The sequence below is a fragment of the Mobula birostris genome, chromosome 13 (genome assembly GCF_030028105.1).
Source record: "Mobula birostris isolate sMobBir1 chromosome 13, sMobBir1.hap1, whole genome shotgun sequence".
Lineage (NCBI taxonomy): Eukaryota > Metazoa > Chordata > Chondrichthyes > Myliobatiformes > Myliobatidae > Mobula > Mobula birostris.
The window spans coordinates 19,990,299-20,013,191 of NC_092382.1; the positions used below are offsets into that span (position 1 = coordinate 19,990,299).

Consider the following 22,893-nt stretch of genomic DNA (forward strand, 5'->3'; position numbering starts at 1 on the left):
GACAGGCTGTTTCCTGGCAAAGGAGTACTTGGTAAGTGGGAGGCCTTCAGAAGTGAAATTTTGAGGGTGTAGGGATTGTATGTGCCTACCAAAATAAAAGTTGAAAGGTAACTGGTGCAGGGTACCTTGGTTTTCAAGAGATATTGAGGCCCTGGATATTTTGTTCCCCTAAATGCCTCAGACTGTTGGGTGATACCAAGACTCACTAATGACTACATTATCATAATTCCACCGCCTGAGCCCATCTGACTTTTTTTTTTAGTCATCATCTGTTGGTTTCTAAAAGCTTCCCAGTCGTTTTTGCTCTTTTGTTTGCCCTCTCTTTGGCTTTTATGTTGGCTTTGGCTTCTCATTTCATCCACAGTTGTGTCTTCCTGCATTTCCAATGCTTCCACTTCTTTGGGATGTATCTATCACTCAGCTCCCGAATTGCTCCCAGAAGCTCCAGCCATTGCTGCTCCATTGTCACTCCTACCTTTTCCCTTCCAACCAAGTTTGTCCAGCTTCTCTGTCATAGAAATATGGAGAGGTTCAGTACGGAAACAGGGTATTTGGCCCATCTAGTCAATGCCGAAAAAAACATTTAAGGTCTCTACTGCAAATACCTGCACTGGGACTTTCGCCTTCAGATGCCTGCCATCCAGGCTCCCATCCAAACTTCTTTTAAATGGTGAAACCGAGCTCATATTCACCACTTGAGTTGACATCTCATTCCACACTCTCACGACCATTTCAGTAAAGAGCTTTTCCAAATGTTCCTGTTAAATTTTCACCTTCTCCACTTACCCATGACCTCTGGTTGTCATCCCACCCAACCTCAGTGGAAAAAGCTGCTTGCATTTACCCTATCTATACCCTCATAATTTTGTATACTTCCAACAAATCCTCAAAGCAATGTATAATTTCCTTCTTTATGTTTAGAGCCTTTTTTAGGTGTATAAGCTAATGAGGGGCATTGATCATGTGGATAGCCAGAGGATTCTTTCCCAGGGCTGAAATGGCTAACACAATTGGGCATAGTTTTAAGGTGCTTTGAAATAGATACCGAGGGTATGTCAGGGGTAAGTTCTTTACACAGAGAGTGGTGGGTGCGTGGAATGCACTGCCAGCTATTTGTGTGAGAGGGTTTCAGTTACTGTGGGGCCAGGCACCCATGCAGCTCAGTGGGAACGGAATAATGCCAATGGAGAGAGTCAAACTGAGCCAGGTCACAGATTGGAGATGGCAGAAATGCCACATTCTTAGAGAGACAGGAAGAGCATCAGAGAATTTGGTGGTCATTCCAGATACCAGCACTGTGCCCAGTTAGAAGATGATTTCTCTCTCCACCTTGGGTTGAACTTCACTGTAACAGTGTGAAGTCAGTTCACAGCTTGACAACTCAAGGGATCTCATCTGAAATGTTGTCCTACACCCATTGATGGATTTTGTAAATATTTTTACAGGTTAAAAATGACAAGGAATTTGTCTACGGGAATCTCGAACACAACACGACAGTTTTGCTGTCTCTGTACAGATATTTAAGAAGTGGAGCAAGGGATTCACTCGATCATCCTTCCTGCTCCAACTGTGGGGAGGGATTCACTTGGTCATCTCAACTGAAGGTACATCAGCAAGTTTACACTGGGACAAGGTCATTCAACTGTTCTGTGTGTGAGAAGGGATTCAGTCGGTCTTCCCACCTGTGGACACACCAGTTAGTTGGGCAAATTGCTAGTCATCTGCTGAATTTGTAGGGAAGGATTCACTTGTTCATCTGACCTAATGGCTCACCAGCGAGTTCACACTGGAGACCGGCTGTTCACCTGCTTGGACTGTGGGAAGGGATTCACTGAATCATATAAGCTACTGAGACACTGGTCAGTTCACACTGGGGAGCAGCCGTTCACGTGCTCAGACTGTGGGAAGGGATTCCCTTGTTTCTCTAAACTGAAGGTACATCAGCAAGTTCACACTGGGGAGCGGCTGTTCACCTGCTTGGACTGTGGGAAGGGATTCACTGAATCATATAAGCTACTGAGGCACCAGTCAGTTCACACTGGAGAGCAGCCGTTCACGTGCTCAGACTGTGGGAAGGGATTCACTGAATCATTTAACCTACGGATACACTGGTCAGTTCACACTGGCGGGAGGGCGTTCACGTGCTCAGACTGCAGGAAGGGATTCACTCGCTCATCCCAACTGAAGGTGCATCAGCGAGTTCACACTGGGGAGAGGCCATTCACCTGCTCAGTCTGTGGGAAGGGATTTACTCTGTCATCTCGGTTACTGAGACACCAGTCAGTTCACACCTGGGAGTGGCCGTTCACCTGCTCAGACTGTGGGAAGGGATTCACTCTGTCATCTGCACTGAAGGTACATCAACGAGTTCACACTGGAGAGAGGCCGTTCACCTGCTCAGTCTGTGGGAAGGGTTTCAATTACTCATCTCAACTGAACATACATCAGCGAGTTCACACTGGAGAGAGGCCGTTCACCTGCTCAGACTGTGGGAAGGGATTCACTCGTTCATCTCAACTGAACATACATCAGCGAGTTCACACTGGAGAGCGGCCGTTCACCTGCTCAGACTGTGGGAAGGGATTCACTCGTTCATCTCAACTGAACATATATCAGCGAGTTCACACTGGAGAGAAGCCGTTCACCTGCTCAGACTGTGGGAAGGGTTTCACTTACTCATCTCAACTGAACATACATCAGCGAGTTCACACTGGAGAGAAGCCGTTCACCTGCTCAGACTGTGGGAAGGGATTCACTCGTTCATCTCAACTGAACATACATCAGCGAGTTCACACTGGAGAGCGGCCGTTCACCTGCTCAGACTGTGGGAAGGGATTCACTCGTTCATCTCAACTGAACATACATCAGCGAGTTCACACTGGAGAGCGGCCGTTCACCTGCTCAGACTGTGGGAAGGGTTTCACTTACTCATCTCAACTGAACATACATCAGCGAGTTCACACTGGAGAGAGGCCGTTCACCTGCTCAGACTGTGGGAGGGGTTTCACTCGTTCATCTCAACTGAAGGTACATCAGCGAGTTCACACCGGAGAGAAGCCGTTCACCTGCTCAGACTGTGGGAAGGGATTCACTTGCTCATCTCAACTGAACGTACATCAGCAAGTTCACACTGGAGAGAGGCCGTTCACCTGCTCGGACTGTGGGAAGGGATTCACTTGCTCATCTCAACTGAACATACATCAGCGAGTTCACACTGGAGAGAGGCCGTTCACCTGCTCAGACTGTGGGAAGGGATTCACTCGTTCATCTCAACTGAAGGTACATCAGCGAGTTCACACTGGAGAGAGGCCATTCACCTGCTCAGACTGTGGGAAGGGATTCACTCAGTCATTTAATCTGAAGGTACATCAGCGAGTTCACACTGGAGAGAGGCCATTCATCTGCTCAGACTGTGGGAAGGGATTCATTCAGTCATCTGAACTGAAGGTACATCAGCGAGTTCACACTGGGGAGAGGCCGTTCACCTGCTCAGTGTGTGGGAAGGGATTCACTTGCTCATCTCAACTGAAGGTACATCAGCGAGTTCACACTGGAGAGAGGCCGTTCACCTGCTCAGACTGTGGGAAGGGATTCACTTGCTCATCTCAACTGAACGTACATCAGCGAGTTCACACTGGAGAGAGGCCGTTCACCTGCTCAGACTGTGGGAAGGGATTCACTCGTTCATCTCAACTGAAGGTACACCAGCGAGTTCACACTGGAGAGAGGCCATTCACCTGCTCAGACTGTGGGAAGGGATTCACTTTGTCCTCTCAACTACTGAGTCACCAGCAAGTTCACACTGGAGAGAGGCCATTCACCTGCTCAGTGTGTGGGAAGGGATTCACTTGGTTGTCTCATCTTCAGAGACACCAGCATGTTCACACAGGGGAGAGGTAGTTCACCTGCTCAGTGTGTGGGAAGAGTTTCATTCGGTCATCCAACCTGCAGAGACACCAGCGAGTTCACACTGGGTAGAGGCTGATCTGCTGCTCAGACTTTGGGAAGAGATTCTCTCAGCCATCGCCACCAAATGTCCATCATTGAGTTCACAATGGGGAGAGGCCGTTCACCTGCTGTGAATGTGTGAAGCAATTCGCTCAGTCATCTAACCATATTTAACTCTCACTTCAGCTAGCAGCTTAATATAGGGGGTGATAGCCCCCAGCCCGGCCAAACTTAAGAAATCTCGTTTGGGTGGATGCTGCACGATGTGACCCCCATTACAAATCAGTACCCTGAAATAACAAACGGTACATAATATACGATTAAACAATTGGGCTTTGTAGTTATTACTTTGACTATAGAGTTAGTAAAGAAAAAATAAAGGAAAATGGCCCACTCTCTCCATTCATGTCTTCTCACCTCTCCCCAGCAAAAGACCGCAAAAATCTCTCTTCCAGACTCACAAGAAAGAACAACATTTCTCCCATTGGATAGCCCTGCACTTCAAAACCCTGTTGTCTCTAGTCGTAACGTAAACATTGCTGCTACAGAGAAACAGTAACCTCAGCAGTGATACATTACAGAGAGGCCATTACATTAACACTGAAACCTCACAGCATGTTACAGTTGTGACACATTACTGGGTTCACAATAGACAATAGGTGCAGGAATAGGCCATTTGGCTCTTCGAGCCAGCACTGCCATTCACTGTGATCATGGCTGATCATCCACAATCAGTACCCCGTTCCTGCCTTATCCCCATAATCTTTGACTCCGCTATCTTTAAGAGCTCTATCCATCTCTTTCTTGAAAGCATCCAGAGACTTGGCCTCCACAGCCTTCTGGTGCAGTGCATTCCATATATCCACCACTCTCTGGGTGAAAAAATGTTTCCTCAACTCCATTCTAAATGGCTTACCCCTTATTCTTAAACTGTGGCCTCTGGTTCTGGACTCACCCATCAGCGGGAACATGCTTCCTGCCTCCAGTGTGTCCAATCCCTTAATAATCTTATATGTTTCAATAAGATCCCCTCTCAGCCTTCTAAATTCCAGTGTATGCAAGCCCAGTCGCTCCAATCTTTCGACATATGACAGTCCCGCCATCCCGGGAATTAACCTTGCGAACTTGCGCTGCACTCCTTCAATAGCAAGAATGTCCTTCCTCAAATTTGGAGACAAAAATTGCACACAGTACTCCAGGTGTGGTCTCACCAGTACCCTGTACAGCTGCAGAAGGACTTCTTTGCTCCTATACTCAATTCCCCTTGTTATGAAGGCCAGCATGCCATTAGCTTTCTTCACAGCCTGCTGTACTTGCATGCTTGCTTTCAGTGACTGATGTACAAGAACACCTGGATTTCGTTGTACTTCCCTTTTTCTTAAATTGATTCCATTTAGATAATAATCTGCCTTCCTGTTCTCACCACAAAAGTGGATAACCTCACATTTGTCCATATTAAACTGCATCTGCCATGCATCCGCCCACTCACCCAGCCTGTCAAAGTCACCCTGCATTCTCATAACATCCTCCTCACATTTCACACTGCCACCCAGCTTTGTGTCATCGGCAAATTTGCTAATGTTACTTTTAATCCGTTCATCTAAATCATTAATATACATTGTAAACAGCTGCGGTCCCAGCTCTGAACGTTGTGGAACCCCACTGGTCACCGCCTGCCATTCCGAAAGGGACCCGTTAATCGCTACTCTTTGTTTTCTATCAGCCAGCCAATTTTCAATCCATGTCAGTACTCTGCCCCCAATACCATGTGCCCTAATTTTGCCCACTAATCTCCTATGTGGGACTTCATCAAAGGCTTTCTGAAGCTCCAGGTACACTATATCCACTGGCTCTCCCTCGTCCATTTTCATACTTACATCCTCAAAAAATTCCAGAAGATTAGTCAAGCACGATTTCTGCACTGGGGAGAAAGTTTCAATAAGCTGCATGCTGGATATTTGTCCATCACCGTTGCTGAATGCAATTTTGAGAGTGACTGTCGGTGCTGAACTCTACAATTATTGCTGATGCTCACCACACCCAGTTCTGCACCCTGGTCACTGAGCATGGGAGGAGGTTCTTCTGCTGCATATTCACCTTTATTGGGACTGGAGTTTAACGTGGACTGGAGTGGAGAGCGGCCAGTGAAGGAGTGGAGCTTTGAGGCTTTGGCTCGAGAGATTTCAGCGAGCAGAGGCAGAGGATGAGCTTGCTCCCAGTAAGGTAAGGCCGGGAAAGTTTATTTAATTAATTAACTTAGGAGTTAGTAATGGAGGCAGTAGATAGGGCAGTCCAGTGCTCCGATTGTAGGATGTGGGAAGTCAGGGACAGGACAATTGTCTCCGATATCTACACCTGCAAGAGGTGCATCCAGCTGCAGCTCCTGTCAAATCGGATCATTCGGGGGGCAGAGGCAGTAATAGATCAGAGTTTCAGGGAGACAGTCACCCCTAAAAGTCAGGAGACAGGTAGCTGGGTGACTGTCAGGAGAGGGAAGGGGAATAGACAGAAAGAGCAGAGCACCCCTGTGGCCGTTCCCATCAACAATAAGTATACTGTTTTGGATACTGTTGGTGGGGACGACCTACACCTACCAGGGACAAATTGTAGTGGTCACGTCTCTGGCACCGAGACTGGACCCTCAGCTCAGAAAGGAAGGAGTGAAAAGAGGAGAGCAGTAGTGATAGGGGATTCGATAGTTAAGGGGACAGTTAAGAGGTTTTGTGGGAAAGATATAGAATCCCAGTCTGTTGCCTCCCTGGTGCCAGGGTCCGCGATATCTCGGATGGAGTTCTCGGTATTCTCAGGAGAGAGGGTGAGCAGCCAGATGTCCTGGTCCACGTGGGGACCAATGACATAGATGGGAGTAGGGATGAGGTCCTGAAGAAGGAATATGGGGAGTTAGGGAAAAAAAGTGAAAAAGCAGGACCTCAAGGGTGGTAATCTCGGGATTGCTTCCTGTGCCGCGAGACAGAGAGGGTGGGAACAGGAAGTCGTGGCAGTTGAATGTGTGGCTGAAGAGTTGGTGCTGGGGGCAGGGGTTCAGATTTCTGGAGCATTGGGATCCTCTCTGGGGAAGGTCTGACCTGTACAACAAGGACGGGCTGCACCTGAACTGGAAAGGGACCAATACCTTGGTGGGCAGGTTTGTTAGAGCTGTTGGGGAGGGTTTAAACTAGATTGTCAGGGGGGGTGGGAATCAGAATGTGAGTGCAGAGATGAGGGTAGAAGGACAAGGGCATGATGCTGTGTGTTCTGAGTTGCTGAGGAAGGACAGGCAGGGACAAAACATACATGTAGCCAGTTCAAGGGGTTGAAATGTGTCTATTCCAACGCTAGGAGTATTAGGAATAAAGGGGATGAACTTAGAGAATGGATCAGTACGTGGAACTATGACGTTGTGGCCATTACTGAAACTTGGCTGGAGGAAGGGCAGGATTGGCTGATGCAGGTACTGGGGTTTAGGTGTTTTACAAGGATTAGGATGGGAGGTAGAAAAGGGGGGAGTAGCATTACTGGTCGGGGATAGTATCACGCCTGTAGAAAGGGAGGACGCTGCAGAGGGAGTGTCCACTGAGTCGGTGTGGGTGGAAGTCAGAAATAGGAAGGGATCAATCACTGTGCCGGGAGTGGTCTATAGGCCCCCAAATAGCCCTCGGGACACCGAGGAACAGATAAGCAGGCAGATTTTTGAATGGTGCAGGAAATACAGGGTTGTAGTTATGGGTGATTTCAACTTCCCTCATATTGACTGGCACCTCTTGACTGCAAGGGGGATAGATGGGGCTGAATTTGTCAGGTGTGTTCAAGAAGGATTCCTGACACAGTATGTGGACCGGCCGATGAGAGGACAGGCCATTCTGGATCTAGTTCTCGGTAATGAACCTGGTCAGGTGGCAGACATCTTGGTGGGGGAGCATTTTGGTGAGAGTGACCACAACTCCCTTAGCTTCAGCATAGCTATGGAAAAGGATAAAAACAGACAAAATGGGAAAGTGCTTAACTGGGGAAGGGCTAACTATGAATGGATGAGGCAGGAACTAGCGAGAGTAAATTGGAAACAGGTGTTCAAAGGTGCAAGCACAGGAGTAATGTGGAGGAAGTTTAGGAACCACTTGTAATGGGTTCAGGATAGGTTTGTCCCACTGAGGCAAGGAAAAAATGGTAGGAAAAGGGAACCGTGGCTGACGAAACACGCGAGGCAACTCGTCAAGTGGAAGAAGGAAGCATATGTTAGATATAAGAAGCAGTCAGAGCCCTGTTGGTCGCTTTTCGATTGCTCCTACCTTGTTTACTTAATTGTCTCTACCAGTCTTTTTTTTTGAAACCTTATTATAATACTTCAATACTGCTTTACTATGGCTGGGAAAAGAACCAGAGCATTTGCAAAAGAAAGAGAAACAGAAGATGAATCCCCAGTCACTTTGGATTCAATCAGTGACTTCCTTAAATCGCAGAAATAGGAATTCTCTGAGGAGTTTCAATGGCTTAACAGCAAATTGGATACAATTCAACAAACTTTATTTGAGCATGAGAACCAAATTCAGGAGAATACTGCGAAGCTAATGACACTTGAAGAGGACATTGAAGATACAATTAAACTCTGCAAAGAGTTATCTTTATCCAGTGATAAAATGCTGAAAAGGATCATCAGTCTCGAAAACAGGAACAGGAGAAATAACTTGCAAATCCTGGGTCTTGAAGAATCAGTTGAAGGCGCTGACCGTTCGAAGTCTTTGCAAACTTTCTGAAGCAGATTTTCCCAGCTTTATTCACTTCTGAGCCGAAGCTCAATCGAGCTTTTCACTCTCCGACTTTGAAGCCGTTGTCCTCAGCGGCGAAACCCAGATCGGTCGGACTAACCTTTCAGGAGTTTCATATTAAGGGCCTTTTAATTTGCCATACCCGGCGACAAGGAATGATTGATTTCCAAAGTTACATGGTTAGATTTGTGGAAGACTATTCACCTGAAATTTTGACTGATTGCATGAAATATAAAGAAGTTATGTTGGAATTTTATAATGAAGGATATAAACCATCCCTTCGGTTCCCCGCTCATCTGAGTATTGTTTTGAAGAACGGATTGTGAAAAAGAATAAAGTCAGTTGAAGATGCAAAAGATTTTCTGAAGGATGAAGTCTAAAACTGTTATACTTCTTATTTGATCAAGTTTTTTCTTCTGTTAATATGAATTTAAAATAAGGTTTCATTAAGCTTACATTTGGCTGTTCATATATTGTCTTTTGTTTTTTTTGATACTACTTTATTTTATCCCTTTTTGAGGCTTTATTTTAATACAGCTTTTTTGGATTTGTTTAAAGTGACCTTTTCATATTTTCGAATACTGAGTTCTTTTGCTTTTTATGTTGTGTATTGATAGGGACATAATGACCTTGCAAGACTGGAGTTTTTTCTGTCAACAGGATTTTTTTGGGGCCGGTACTTAGTTCTTAGCTCACTGACTGTCTATTGGTCAGCTTTCTCGCTTTGGATGGGGGAGGGCGTAGGGCCTATTTCTCTCTGGGAGCTGTGTTGGGTTGAATATATAATTGTTTGAGATTCCTGCGCCCTAAGGACAAAGAGTTTTCATTCTTCTCACATGTTTATCATTCTTATTCTCGAATTGATTACTTTTTTATTGACTCGTCTAATTCCATCTGTAATCGACTGCAAATATGACATTATCGCCATTTCAGATCATGCTCCAGTGAAACTTTCTATCAAGTTAATGGATACCACTTGTACTAATAGGCAATGGTGATTTAATTCCAATTTGCTTCAAGACCTGTACTTTGTTAAATTTATGAAGGAACAGATTGATTTCTTTTTTTCCAACTAACATTACGGAAGAAATTTCCAAAGGCACAGTTTGGGATGCTTTTAAAGCTTATATCTGCGGACAGATTATTTCTTTTTCTGTTGGTTTAAACAAACGTATTAAGAATGAAACATTTTTGTTGGTTGATAAAATTAAAGAAATTGATAAGAAATATTCTATTGCTCCTAGTAAGGAGCTCTACAAACAGAGAGTCAAACTTCAAATGGAACATAACTTATTATTAACATCCTCAATTGAAAATCAATTAATGAAAACTAGAAATAAGTTCTATATTCATAGTGATAAATTGGGTAAATTATTAGCTAATCAATTGAAAACTACTTCAGTTAAATGTCAAATTATCCAGATTCGTAAACATGATGACACTTTGACAGTTGATCATGACGAGATAAACAAAACTTTTGAAGAATTTTATATTTCTTTATACAATTCTGATTTTCCTCATGACTCTAACACTATGCATGATATTTTAAGGAAATTGAACTTTCCAAAATTATCACACAAAGAATGTTCAACATTAGAAACTCCGATGACAGATGAAGAAATAACAATGAATTCTGGCAAAATACCTGGTCCTGATGGTTTTACAGTGGAATTTTTAAAGTTTTTTTTCCTCTATTCTCTCTCCTTGGTCGTCTAGAATATTTAAAGAAGCAATCAGATTAGGTAAATTACCACAATCATTTTATGAAGCTTCTATTTCTTTAATTCTTAAAAAGAATAAAGATCCTACTGATTGTGCATCAGACAGACCGATATCGCTTTTGAATGTAGACTCCAATTTTTTTTCTAAAATATTAGTGACTAGGTTAGAAAAGGTACTACCTCAAATTATCTCTGTGGACCAAACAGGATTTATTCAAAATCATTATTCATTTTCTTAATATTAGGAGGTTAATGAATATTGCTTATACTCCTTCATTTAACACTCTGGAATGTATTATTTCATTAGCTGCTGAGAAGGCTTTCAACAGAGTTGAATGGCCATATTTAGTTACTGTGTTTGAGAAATGTAATTTTAGTCCGATATTTATATCTTGGATTAAATTGATATATCATTCCCCTGTAGCTTCTGTTTGTAGTAACAATCAAAGATCTTCCTTTTTTTGTTTATCTCGGGGTACTAGGCAGGGATGTTCATTATTATTTGATATTGCCCTTGAACCTTTAGCAATTGCCATCCCAGACTCACCTAACATTTTTGGTATTACCCATGGAAATGAAATACATAAGTTATCATTATATGCGGATGATTTGTTATTATGCATCTCTAATCCTGGAAAATCTATTCCTGTTACTTTATTCTTGTTGGCTCAGTTTAGTAATTTCTCTGGTTACAAATTTAAGCTTAATAAGAATGAACTATTTCCCCTAAATATGCAGGTTTCTATTGATGGATGTTTACCATTTAAATTGGTTACTGACTCTTTTATATATTTAGGGGTTAAAATTACGAAAAAGCATAAAGATTTATTTAAAGCTAATTTTTCTACCTTTAATCGATCAGATTAAACTTTTGTTTACTAAATGGTCACCAATGTCTTTATCGTTGATCGGTCAGATCAATGTTATCAAGATGATTATTTTGCCTAAGTTTTTATACGTATTTCAAGTGGTGCCAATTTTCATTCCAAAATTATTTTTTGATAATGTTGATTCCAAAATCTCCTCATATATATGGCAGAACAAAAATCCTAGGTTAGGCAAAGGACATTTACAGAAATCTAAAAAGGAGGTGAGGTTTAGCTTTGCTGAATTTTAGATTTTACTATTGGGCAATTAACATTTGATATTTAAATTTTTGGTTATGAGAGTTGGACGCAACTTCAAGTCCACGTTGGGTGAGTCTTGAATGTAATTCTTTACAAGGGTTTTCATTGGGTTCTACTTTAGGGTCTTCGCTTCCCTTTACTCTTTCTAAATTGTATAAACAAATGGATAACCCAATAGTTAAATATACTTGACATATATGGTTTCAATTTGGAATTCTTTTTGGGTTGAATCAATTTACTTTAGCAAGTCCTATTGTATCTAATTTCTTTTTTCAACCCACTAGATTAAGAATATTTGGCTTGGAAAATTAAAAGTAGAGTACGATTTTGTGATTTATTTTCAGATAATTGTTTCACGTCTTTTGAACAACTAATAAATATAATTTGCCTAGATCTCACTTTTTTAGATATTTACAAGTTAGAAATTTTTCTAAAATACTGTTTTTCCTACCTTCCCGAATTTACAAACGTTTGTATATTCAATGGATATTTTGGAAAAACAAAATTAGATTTAAAGCCTCTTCAGAATGGTGTAATAGCAATTATTTATGATATAATTATGAAAATATGTCTAATAAAAATCAGAGTGATTGGGAAAGGGAACTTAAGATTATTGTACCAATTGAAAAATGGGAAAAACATCTTCAATTAGTTAATTCATCTATATGTGCGAAACATGCGTTGATACAGTTTAAAGTAGTAGATAGGGCTCATATGTCTAGGGATAAATTATCTCGTTATTATTCTCATATAAATTCTATCTGTGATAGATGTCACTCTGAGATAGCTTCTCTAACTCAAATGTTTTGGTCATGTCCTTTGTTGAAAAAAATATTGGAAATATATTTTTGATATTATCTCAACTGTTTTGAATATTGACCTACAACCTCACTCTATTACTGCCATTTTTGGGTTACCAATGATAGAATCAAGTCATTTAACCCCTTCAGCTCGTCGGATGATTGTATTTCTTACATTAATGGCTAGAAGATCCATTTTGCTGAATTGGAAAGAGATTAATCCTCCCACCACATTTCATTGATTTTCTCAAACTATGTTGTGTTTAAATTTGAAAAAAAAAATTAGAAGTGTTGTTTATGATCCCTCTATTAAATTCGAAGAAGACTTGGAGGCCATTTATTAAACATTTTCATATGATGTAACTTGACCTTTTCCAAACTTATTTTATTTCTTTGTAATACATGGTGAGAGGAACGGAGTCAACAACACTAATGGTTCCCTTTTTTTAACAATGTTACAAAACAGCCCGTGCCTTTTTTTAGTTCAGTTGATTAACATTGTTTATGTTAGTTTTTTTTTCCGGGATATATTTTTGTTTTTTTTTTTCTTTTTCATGATTTTTTTATATAGATTTTTTTGTTTTATATTGTTCATCTGTATCATGTATGATAGGGAGACTTAATACTCATGTGTCAACTGGGCTTATATTTAACTATGAAAATTACAATGCTGTATTCCCAATAAATTTGTATCAATACTGTGGTATGTTTATTATTATGATACTAATAAAGATTGAAAAAGAGAAAAAAAATATATATGATTGTTTGTTTGAATATCTTACTTTATGGTTTGCTTTCTAGTTTTAATAAGTTATGGCCAGATATTTTTAGTTACATGTTGATTAGTATTTAAAATGGTTTGAAATAGTAACCTATTTAATTTGAATGTGAAAGGGCTGAATCACCCCACCAAAAGGAACAAAGTGTTTGCTTATATTCAAAAATTAAAAGCACCTTTTTTTTTACAAGAAACACACATACGCAGCTGTGATAGCTTACGTTTTTTTTACTCGGTGGAAGGATATGCAATTCCACTCTTCGTTTAATGCAAAATCATGTGGAGTTTCGATTTTTGTAGGCAATACAATTTCCTTTATTCAGCATAAAGTTGTTTCGGACCCTAATGGTCGATTTGTTATTGTATCGGAGTTCAGACAGTAAATTGATTGTTTTTGCTAATGTTTATGCCCCCAATGTAGATGATCTATGATTTTTTGAAAGTCTATTTTCATTTTTGCCAGATTTGTGTACGTACTCCCTTGTGATGGGAGGAAATTTTAACTGCTGGTTAGATCCAGTATTAGATCGCTCATCTATTAAACCAGCCACACTTAATAAATCAGCTTTGTTTATCCAATCTTTTCTAACCATATGTGGTAGAGTTGATGCTTGGCGATTTCTTCATCTGACGGACAGGGAGTATTCTTTTTTTTCTCTCATGTCCATCATACTTATACTGGGATTGACTTTTTTATTGGTAGTCAAATGATTCTGTTAGTTCAATCGGTTGAATATAAAGAGATTGCTATCTCTGACCACTCTCCTGTAATTCTATTTTTTAAAGCTTCCTGTTCCTATCCCCATGAGTAGATTTTGGCGATTTAATTTAACTCTGTTATCCGATGAAGATTTTTTAAACATTTATGGAGAATCAAATTACTCTTTATTGTTGAAGAAAATATGTTGGAAAAGACATCTAGCCTTATCATATGGAATACTTTTAAAGCATACATCTGGGGTCAAATTATTTCTTATATCACAAACATCATTAAAAAAGCTAACAAAGAAAGAAATGAATTAGCCAATCAGTTAAAGCAACTGGACCATAAATATGCTTCAGTTCCTGATCCTGAAACATATAAGAGACGTACTGAAACTAAAACTAAATATGATCTTTTAATGTATCCAATTGAAAGCCAACTTTTAAAAGATAAGATTAGATTATGAGGACACTCAGTCCTCGTTTGTCATTTAGTAATGCATGCATTAAGAAATGATACAATGTTCCTCCAGTATATTACGGAAACACAAGACAGACCAAGACTAAAACTGACAAAAACCACATAATTATAACATAGTTACAACCCTGCAAAACAATACTGTATTTGATAAAGAGCAGACCATGGGCACGGTAAAAAAAAAAGTCTCAAAGTCCCGATAGCCCCATCATTTCACACAGACGGTAGAAGGAAGAAACTCTCCCTGCCATGAACTTCCAGCGCCGCAAACTTGCCGATGTAGCACCCTGGAAGCACCCGACCACAGCCGACTCTGAGTCCATCCGAAAAGGTCGAGCCTCCGACCAGCCCTCCGACATCCAGCACCATCTCTGCTGAGTGCTTTGACCCTGGTCCCGGCCGCCAAGCAACAGGCAAAGCCAAGGATTCGGGGCCTTCCCCTGCGGAGATTCTGGATCGCACAGTAGCAGCGGCAGCGAAACAGGCATTTCAGAAGTTTCACCAGATGTTCCTCCGTGCTTCTCACATCTGTCTCCGTCAAATCAGTATTGTGCACAGCATCCTACTTGACAAATAACAATATTCATCGCTGGAGTGGCCGCTGTGTGCTTCGTCACGCCACCGCCTTCTCTCAGTCAACTTTATATTTACGAAGATAAAACTGGTAAGCTACTGGCTAATCAATTGAAGCCATTTTCAGCCAATCGGCAAATTAAAGAAATACATAAAATTAATGGGGACATGACAACTGACCACCTTGAAATTAATGACACTTTTAGGGAATTTTATTCTAAATTGTATAGTTCTGACTCTGTTAATGATAATATTGCAATGAATAATTTTTAGATCAATTAAATATCCCAAATCTTTCATTAGATGATTGTAGGCAATTGGATCAACCTATTTCCCAGGAGGAAAGTGCTCAGGCTATTTGAGAATTGCATTCTGGGAAATCCCCAGGATCCGCTGGATTCTCTGGAGAGTTTTATAAGGCTTTTTCCTCCTTGCTTATACCACACTTATGTTCTACCCTTACAGATTCCTTTAAGGCAGGAAGACTACCGCAGTCTTCTTACGAAGCTTCCATTTCGCTCATTCTCAAAAAGAATAAGAATCTTACTGTATGTTCTTTGTATAGACCAATCTCTTTACTCAATTTCGATACTAAAATTTTATCCAAAGTATTGGCTCGCAGACTTGAAAATATTATATTGTAGCTGTGTGCTACACACAGCGCTAAAAATAACCACACGTAGTCGGTGAGTTAGGGTTGTGATAAAAGAGATTTATTCAAACTTCGCGGCCTGCTTTAAAGCCTTCCTGTTCCCGCCCTCCCTGGGTGGGACTGCTGTGGGGAATGCATAATCACAGACCCTTAACGCGCACGGGATTTCCCCCCTGCTGCTGAAGATGGCCTGGCGCCCTTTTTGGGGCCGGCCTCTCTGCCAGCGCGCGCCGGTTCGTGTGTGCTAGAAAGTGGGTCACCACGTAACCACCCCCCGCCCCCAGAACCGGCGATACCTCCCCCAATGTCCACAGTCTGGATTGGCCTCTGTTTGGGAGGTCTGCCCCTGCGCCGCGGTGCCTGAGCCTGGACCAGCTGCGCCAAGTCCACATGGGCCGGTTTGAGTCGGTCCACCGTGAAAACCTCCTCTCTCCCCCCCAATGTCCAGCATGAACGTGGACCCGTTGTTCCTGATCACCTTAAACGGCCCCTCGTAGGGCCGCTGTAGCGGTGCCCAGTGTCCGCCCCGTCATACAAAAAGAAACTTACAGTTCTGCAGGTCTTTGGGTACGCAGGTCGGGCTCTGTCCGTGCTGTGAAGTGGGGATGGGGGCCAGGTTACTGAGACGCTCCCGTAGTCAGACCAGGACTGCTGTGGGTTCTTCCTCTTGCCCCCTTGGGGCTGGTATGAACTCTCCTGGGACGACCAGGGGTGCGCCGTACACCAACTTGGCCGACGAGGTGTGCAGATCCTCCTTGGGCGCCGAGCGAATTCCGAGCAGGACCCAGGGAAGTTCATCCACCCAGTTAGGCCCCTCCAGGCCGGCCATGAGAGCCGACTTCAGGTGATGGTGGAAGGTATTTGTGTGGTGTAGCTGCGATCCTAAAAGGCTGGCCATAGCCGACCACAGGCTGGAGGTGAACTGGGCTCCCCTGTCGGAGGTAATGTGGGCAGGTACCCCGAAGCGGGCTACCCAGGTTGCGATCAGTGCTCGGGCGCAGGATTCGGAGGTGGTGTCGGTGAGCGGGACTGCCTCTGGCCATCTCGTGAACCAGTCTATCATAATTAGGAGGTACCGCGCTCCTCGTGATACTGGCAGGGGCCCCACGATATCCACATGAATGTGGTGGAACCTCCAGCGGGTGGGTTCGAACCGCTGCAGCGGAGCCTTGGTGTGCCGCTGCACCTTGGCCGTTTGGCACTGCATGCACATTTTGGCCCATTCACTGACCTGTTTACGCAGTCCATGCCACACGAACCTGTTGGCGACCAGCCGGACGGTTGTCCTGATGGAGGGATGCGCTAAGTTGTGAATGGATTCGGAAACCTGCCGGCGCCAGGCTGCTGGGACGATGGGGCGGGGTTGGCCGGTAGCTACGTAACACAGTAGGGTCCTCTCACCTGGGCCTACGGGGAGGTCTTGGAGCTGTAAACCGGAGACTGCAGTCCTGTAACTGGGGATCTCAGCGTCTGCCTGCTGTGCCTCTGCCAGCGCTGCATAGTCCACCCCCTGGGACAGGGCCTGTATGGTAGGTCTGGATAGTGCGTCCGCCACGATGTTGTCCTTTCCCGGACATGCCGGATGTCCGTCGTATATTCGGAGATGTAGGACAGATGTTGCTGCTGGTGGGAAGACCAGGGGTCGGACACCTTAGTGAACGCAAAGGTAAGCGGTTTGTGGCCTGTGAACGCAGTGAAGGGCCTACCTTCTAAGAAATATCTGAAATGCCGGATTGCCAGGTATAGTGTCAATAGCTCCCGGTTGAAAGCACTGTATTTGAGTTCGGGTGGTCGTAGGTGTTTGCTGAAGAATGCCAGGGGTTGCCAGCGACTCTCGATGAGTTGTTCCAGCACTCCACCAACTGCTGTGTTGGATGCGTCCACCGTGAGGGCAGTAGGAACGCCCATTCTGGGGTGCACTAGCATCGCGGCGTTTGCTAAGGCTTCTTTGGTTTTAACAAAAGCGGCTGCGGCCTCTTTATCCCAGGTAATGTCCTTGCCCTTACCCGACATCAGGGTGAACAGGGGGCGCATGATTCGGGCTGCTGAGGGGAGGAAACAGTGGTAGAAATTCACCATACCCATGAAACGTCGACTGTACTTCTTCCTAGAGATGCTGCCTGGCCTGCTGCGTTCACCAGCAACTTTGATGTGTGTTGCTTGAATTTCCAGCATCTGCAGAATTCCTCATGTTTAGGAATGATGGTGCTTAGTTCTCTGAAGGTGGAATCTCATGTGGATAGGGTGGTGAAGAAAGCTTTTGGTTTGCTGACCTTTATAAATCAGAGCATTGAGTATAGGAGTTGGGATGTAATGTTAAAATTGTACAAGGCATTGGTAAGGCCAAATTTGGAGTATTGTGTACAGCTCTGGTCACTGAGTTACAGGAAAGATGTCAACAAAATAGAGAGAATACAGAGGAGATTTACTAGAATGTTACCTGGGTTTCAGAACCTGAGTTACAGAGAAAGGTTGAACAAGTTAGATCTTTATTCTTTGGAGCGTAGAAGGTTGAGGGGGGACTTGATAGAGGTATTTAAAATTATGAAGGGGATAGATAGACTTGACGTGGATAGGCTTTTTCCTTTGGGAGTAGGGGAGATTCAAACAACTGGACATTAGTTGAGAGTTAAGGGGCAAAAGTTCAGGGGTAACACGAGGGGGAACTTCTTTACTCGGAGAGTGGTAGCTGTGTGGAACGAGCTTCCAGTAGAAGTGGTAGAGGCAGGTTCGATTTTGTCATTTAAAAAAAATTCGATCGGTATATGGACAGGAAAGGAACGGAGGGTAGAGGCAGGTAGATGTGACTAAGTGACAGTAAGCGTTCAGCATGGACTAGAAGGGCCAAGATGGCCTATTTCCGTGCTGTAATTGTTATATGGTTATATGAACTTGCGGGTGTCTCTGCAGGTTGGACAACTGAGTGACTTCCTTCTCAGACTGAGCAGGTGAACGGCCTCTCCCCAGTGTGAACTGACTGGTGTGCTTGTAGGCTAGCTAACCGTGTGAATCCCTTCCCACAGACTGAGCAGGTGAATGGCCTCTCCCCAGTGTGAACTCACTGATGTATCTGCAGATCAGGTGATCGAGTGAATCCCTTCCCACAGACTGAGCAGGCGAATGGCCGCTATGCAGTGTGAACTGACTGGTGTCTCCGTAGGTGAGATGCCTGAGTGAATCCCTTCCCACAGTCTGAGCAGGTGAACGGCCTCTCCCCAGTGTGAACTCTCCGATGCACCTTCAATTGGGATGACTGAGTGAATCCCTTCCCACAGTCTGAGCAGGTGAACGGCCTCTCCCCAGTGTGAACTTGCTGGTGTCTCTGTAGATCAGATGATCGAGTGAATCCCTTCCCACAGACTGAGCAGGTGAACGGCCTCTCCCCAGTGTGAAATCGCTGGTGTTTCAGTAGGTCAGATGACTGAGTGAATCCCTTCCCACAGTCTGTGCAGGTGAACGGCCTCTCTCCAGTGTGAACTCGCTGATGTACCTTCAGATGAGATGATAAATTGAATCCCTTCCCACAGACTGAGCAGGTGAATGGCCTCTCCCCAGTGTGAACTCGCTGATGTACCTTCAGTTTAGATGAGGAAGTGAATCCCTTCCCACAGACTGAGCAGGTGAATGGCCACTCCCCAGTGTGAACTGACTGGTGTTCTTGTAGGTGAGCTGACTGTGTGAATCCCTTCCCACAGTCTGAGCAGGTGAACGGCCTCTGCCCTGTGTGAACTCGCTGATGTATCTGCAGATGAGATGACTGAGTAAATCCCTTCCTACAGACTGAGCAGGTGAATGGCCTCTCCCCAGTGTGAACTCGCTGATGTATCTGCAGATCAGGTGATCGAGTGAATCCCTTCCCACAGTCTGAGCAGGTGAACGGTCTCTCCCCCGTGTGAAGTCTCTGATGCACCGTCAGTTGAGATGACGAAGTGAATCCGTTCCCACAGTCTGAGCAGGTGAACGGCCTCTCCCCAGTGTGAACTCTCTGATGTTCCTTCAGTTGAGATGACGAAGTGAATCCCTTCCCACAGTCTGAGCAGGTGAACGGCCTCTCCCCAGTGTGAACTCGCTGATGTATCTGTAGATCAGATGATCGAGCAAATCCCTTCCCACAGTCTGAGCAGGTGAACGGCCTCTCCCCAGTGTGAACTCGCTGATGTGCTTGTAGGTTAGCTAACTGTGTGAATCCCTTCCCACAGTCTGAGCAGGTGAATGGCCTCTCCCCAGTGTGAATTCGCTGATGTACCTTCAGTTGGGATGATCGAGCGAATCCCTTCCCGCAGTCTGAGCAGGTGAACGGCCGCTCCCTGGTGTGAACTCGCTGGTGAGACATTAGGTCAGATAACCGCGTGAATCCTTCCCCACAAATTCAGCAGATGACCAGCCTCTGCTCAGTGTGAACAGACTGGTGTATCCACAGGCGGGATGACCGACTGAATCCCGTCTCACACATAGAACAGGTGAATGGGCTTGTCTCAGTGTAAACTTGCTGATGTACCTTCAGTTGAGATGATGGAGTGAATCCATTCCCACTGTCTGAGCAGGTGAATGGCCTCTCCCCTGTGTAAGATGACAGGCACGTCAGTCGGTCAGATGATCAAATGAATCTCTCCCCACAGTCTGAGCAGGAAGGATGATCGAGTGAATCATTGCTCCACTTCTTAAATATCTGGACAAAGACAGCAAAACTGGCGTGTTGTGTTCGAGATTCCCGTAGACAAATTCCTTGTCATTTTTAATCTGTAAAAAGATTTACAAAATCAATCAATGAGTGAAGGACAACATTTCAGATGAGATCACTTGAGTTGCCAAGGTGTGATCTGGCATCACACCGTTACAGTGAGGTTCAACCCAAGTTGGAGAGAGAAATCACCTTCTAACTGGGCACAGTGCTGGTATCTGGAATGACCATCAAATTCTCTGATGCTCTTCCTTTTTTTATAAGAATGGGGCATTTCTGCCATCTCCAATCTGTGACCTGGCTCAGTTTGACTCTCTCCATTGGTATTATTCCCTGTTCCCACTGAGCTGCATAGGTTCCTGGCCCCACAGTAACTGAAACACTCACACACAAATAGCCGGCAGTGCATTCCATGCACCCACCACTCTGTGTGAAAAACTTACCCCTGACATCCCCTCAGTATCTATTTCCAAGCTCCTTAAAACTATGCCCCCTCGTGTTAGCCATTTCAGCCCTGGGAAAAAAACCTCTGGCTCTCCACACGATTAATGCCCCTCATCATCTTATACATCTAAAAAAGGCTCTAAACATAAACAAGGAAATTATACATTGCTTTGAGGATTTGTTAGAAATATACAAAATTATGAGGGTATAGATAGGGTAAATGCGAGCAGCTTTTTCCACTGAGGTTGCGTGGGATGGCCAGAGGTCATGGTTAAGTGGGGAAGGTGAAAATTTAATGGGAATATTTGGAAAAGCTCTTTCCTGCAGTGGTCGTGAGAGTGTGGATTGAGATGTCAGCACAAGTGGTGAATATGAACTCGGTTTCACCATTTCAAAGAAGTTTGGATGGGAGCCTGGATGATAGGGGTATGGAGGGCGATGGTCTCGGTGCAGGTAGTTGCATTAGACCAGCGGTCCCCAACCACCGGGTCGCAAAGCATGTGCTCCCGGGCCACAAGGAAACAATATGATTTGGCGATATGAGTCAGCTGCACCTTTTCTCATTCCCCGTCACGGCCACTGATCAGCCATTACACATGTGAGGTCATGACCCGCGCGTCATCTGTGTCAGCGCGGGAAGGAGATCAACTCCTCGAGCTTGCAAATGACGGCGGGCTGAGAAGTATGTTTGAAATAACATCTCTGTCGGCATTCTGGATCAAAGTCAAGGCTAAATATCCTGAGATAGCCACGAAAGCACTGAAAACGTTGCTTCCATTTCCAACATATCTCTGCGAAGCGGAGTTTTCTCCAATGAATGCAACGAAAACTAAATTGCGGAATAGACTGGACAGGAACTCACTTCGAGTATCGCTGTCTCCCATCATCCCTCGATAGGACCGTGTTGTTGGAGGGAAACAAGCCCAGGGCTCCCACTGATTCAGCGATATTGGTGTGTTCCAATGATCTTATATATTCATACGGGGAAAATATGTGCTGTGTGTTTAAAATCCAAATGTTACTTAAAATGTCATGATGCTATTGACTTACTTATATAACCATATAACAATTACAGCACGGAAACAGGCCATCTCTGCCCTACTAGTCCGTGCCGAATGCTACTCTCACCTAGTCCCGCCGACGTGTACTCAGCTCATAACCCTCCATTCCTTTCCTGTCCATATAGCTATCCAATTTTTCTTTAAATGATAATATCGAACCTGCTTCTGCCACTTCTACTGGAAGTTCATTCATCACTTACTTCAAGCTCCTCTGATAATTGACTTATCACTATATTCATGCGAGGAAAATATGTGCTGTGTGTTTAATATTAAATTCGTTAGATAAACCCTTTTAGAAATGAAATTGGGTGTATTAGCCATTTATTACGTATATTCCAGTCATGATTAACACCGCCCCCCCCCCCCCACTCCTGACACTCCGACAGAATCACGAAAAAGGATTTGCAGGAAAAATCGGCAGGTCACGACGCGCATGCGCACTGGTGCCCGCGCAAGGCTTCATGGTCATTGTTGTCTTTCTCTGGGTAAACGCAACGTATTTGACTGCTACTCTTGTCCGTTGGCAACCCTACCCACCACCGCCACCCCACCGGGTCGGCCGCTCCACAAGAATATTGTCAATATTAAACCGGTCCGCAGTGCAAAAAAGGTTGGGGACCCTTGCATTAGACAGCTTAAATGTTTTTTCAGCATTGACCAGATGGGCTAAATAGCCTGTTTCTATACTGAACTTCTCCATGTTTCTATGACACAGAAGCTGGCCAAACTTGTTTGGAAGGGAAAAGTTGGGAGTGACAACGGAGCAGCGATGGCTGGAGTTTCTGGGAGCAATTTGGGAGCTCAGTGATCGACACATCCGAAAGATGTGGAAACATTGGAAAGGCAGGAGGACACAACCGTGGTTGAAATGAGAAGCCAAAGCCAACATAAAAGCCAAAGAGAGGGTAAACGAAAGAGTGAAAACGATTGGGAAGCTTTTAGAAACCAACAGAAGACGACTAAAAAAAAAAGTCCGATGAGCTCAGGGCGTGGAATTATTATATTGTAGTCATTAGTGAGTCTTGGTAGTGCCCAACAGTCTGAGGCATTTAGAGGAACAAAATATCCGGGGCCTCAGTATCTCTTGAAAACCAAGGTTCCCTGCACCAGTTAACTTTCAACTTTTATTATGCAGGCACATACAAACTCTACACCTTCAAAATTT

The 22,893-nt window shown here is 44.1% G+C and overlaps 2 protein-coding genes across 3 annotated transcripts; one reads left to right on the forward strand and one right to left on the reverse strand.

Moving 5' to 3' along the window:
• The first annotated feature begins 1,477 nt into the window (after positions 1 to 1,477).
• LOC140208500 (uncharacterized) lies at positions 1,478 to 8,117 on the forward strand. Its single transcript, XM_072277208.1, has one exon. The coding sequence runs from the start codon at positions 1,765 to 1,767 to the stop codon at positions 3,898 to 3,900; it is 2,136 nt and encodes a 711-aa protein (XP_072133309.1). The 5' UTR covers positions 1,478 to 1,764; the 3' UTR covers positions 3,901 to 8,117.
• Positions 8,118 to 13,330: 5,213 nt separating this feature from the next.
• On the reverse strand, positions 13,331 to 21,560 carry LOC140208501 (uncharacterized). 2 transcript variants are annotated; one of them, XM_072277209.1, is made up of 3 exons: positions 21,530 to 21,560; positions 16,092 to 20,282; positions 13,331 to 14,879 (listed from the first exon to the last, which is right to left on the reverse strand). In XM_072277209.1, the coding sequence occupies exon 2, from the start codon at positions 19,873 to 19,875 to the stop codon at positions 18,670 to 18,672; it is 1,206 nt and encodes a 401-aa protein (XP_072133310.1). In that variant the 5' UTR covers positions 19,876 to 20,282; positions 21,530 to 21,560; the 3' UTR covers positions 13,331 to 14,879; positions 16,092 to 18,669. The 2 variants fall into 2 exon arrangements, with proteins under 2 accessions (XP_072133310.1, XP_072133311.1); XM_072277210.1 differs by having other exon boundaries at positions 13,331 to 14,882.
• Positions 21,561 to 22,893: the final 1,333 nt, after the last annotated feature.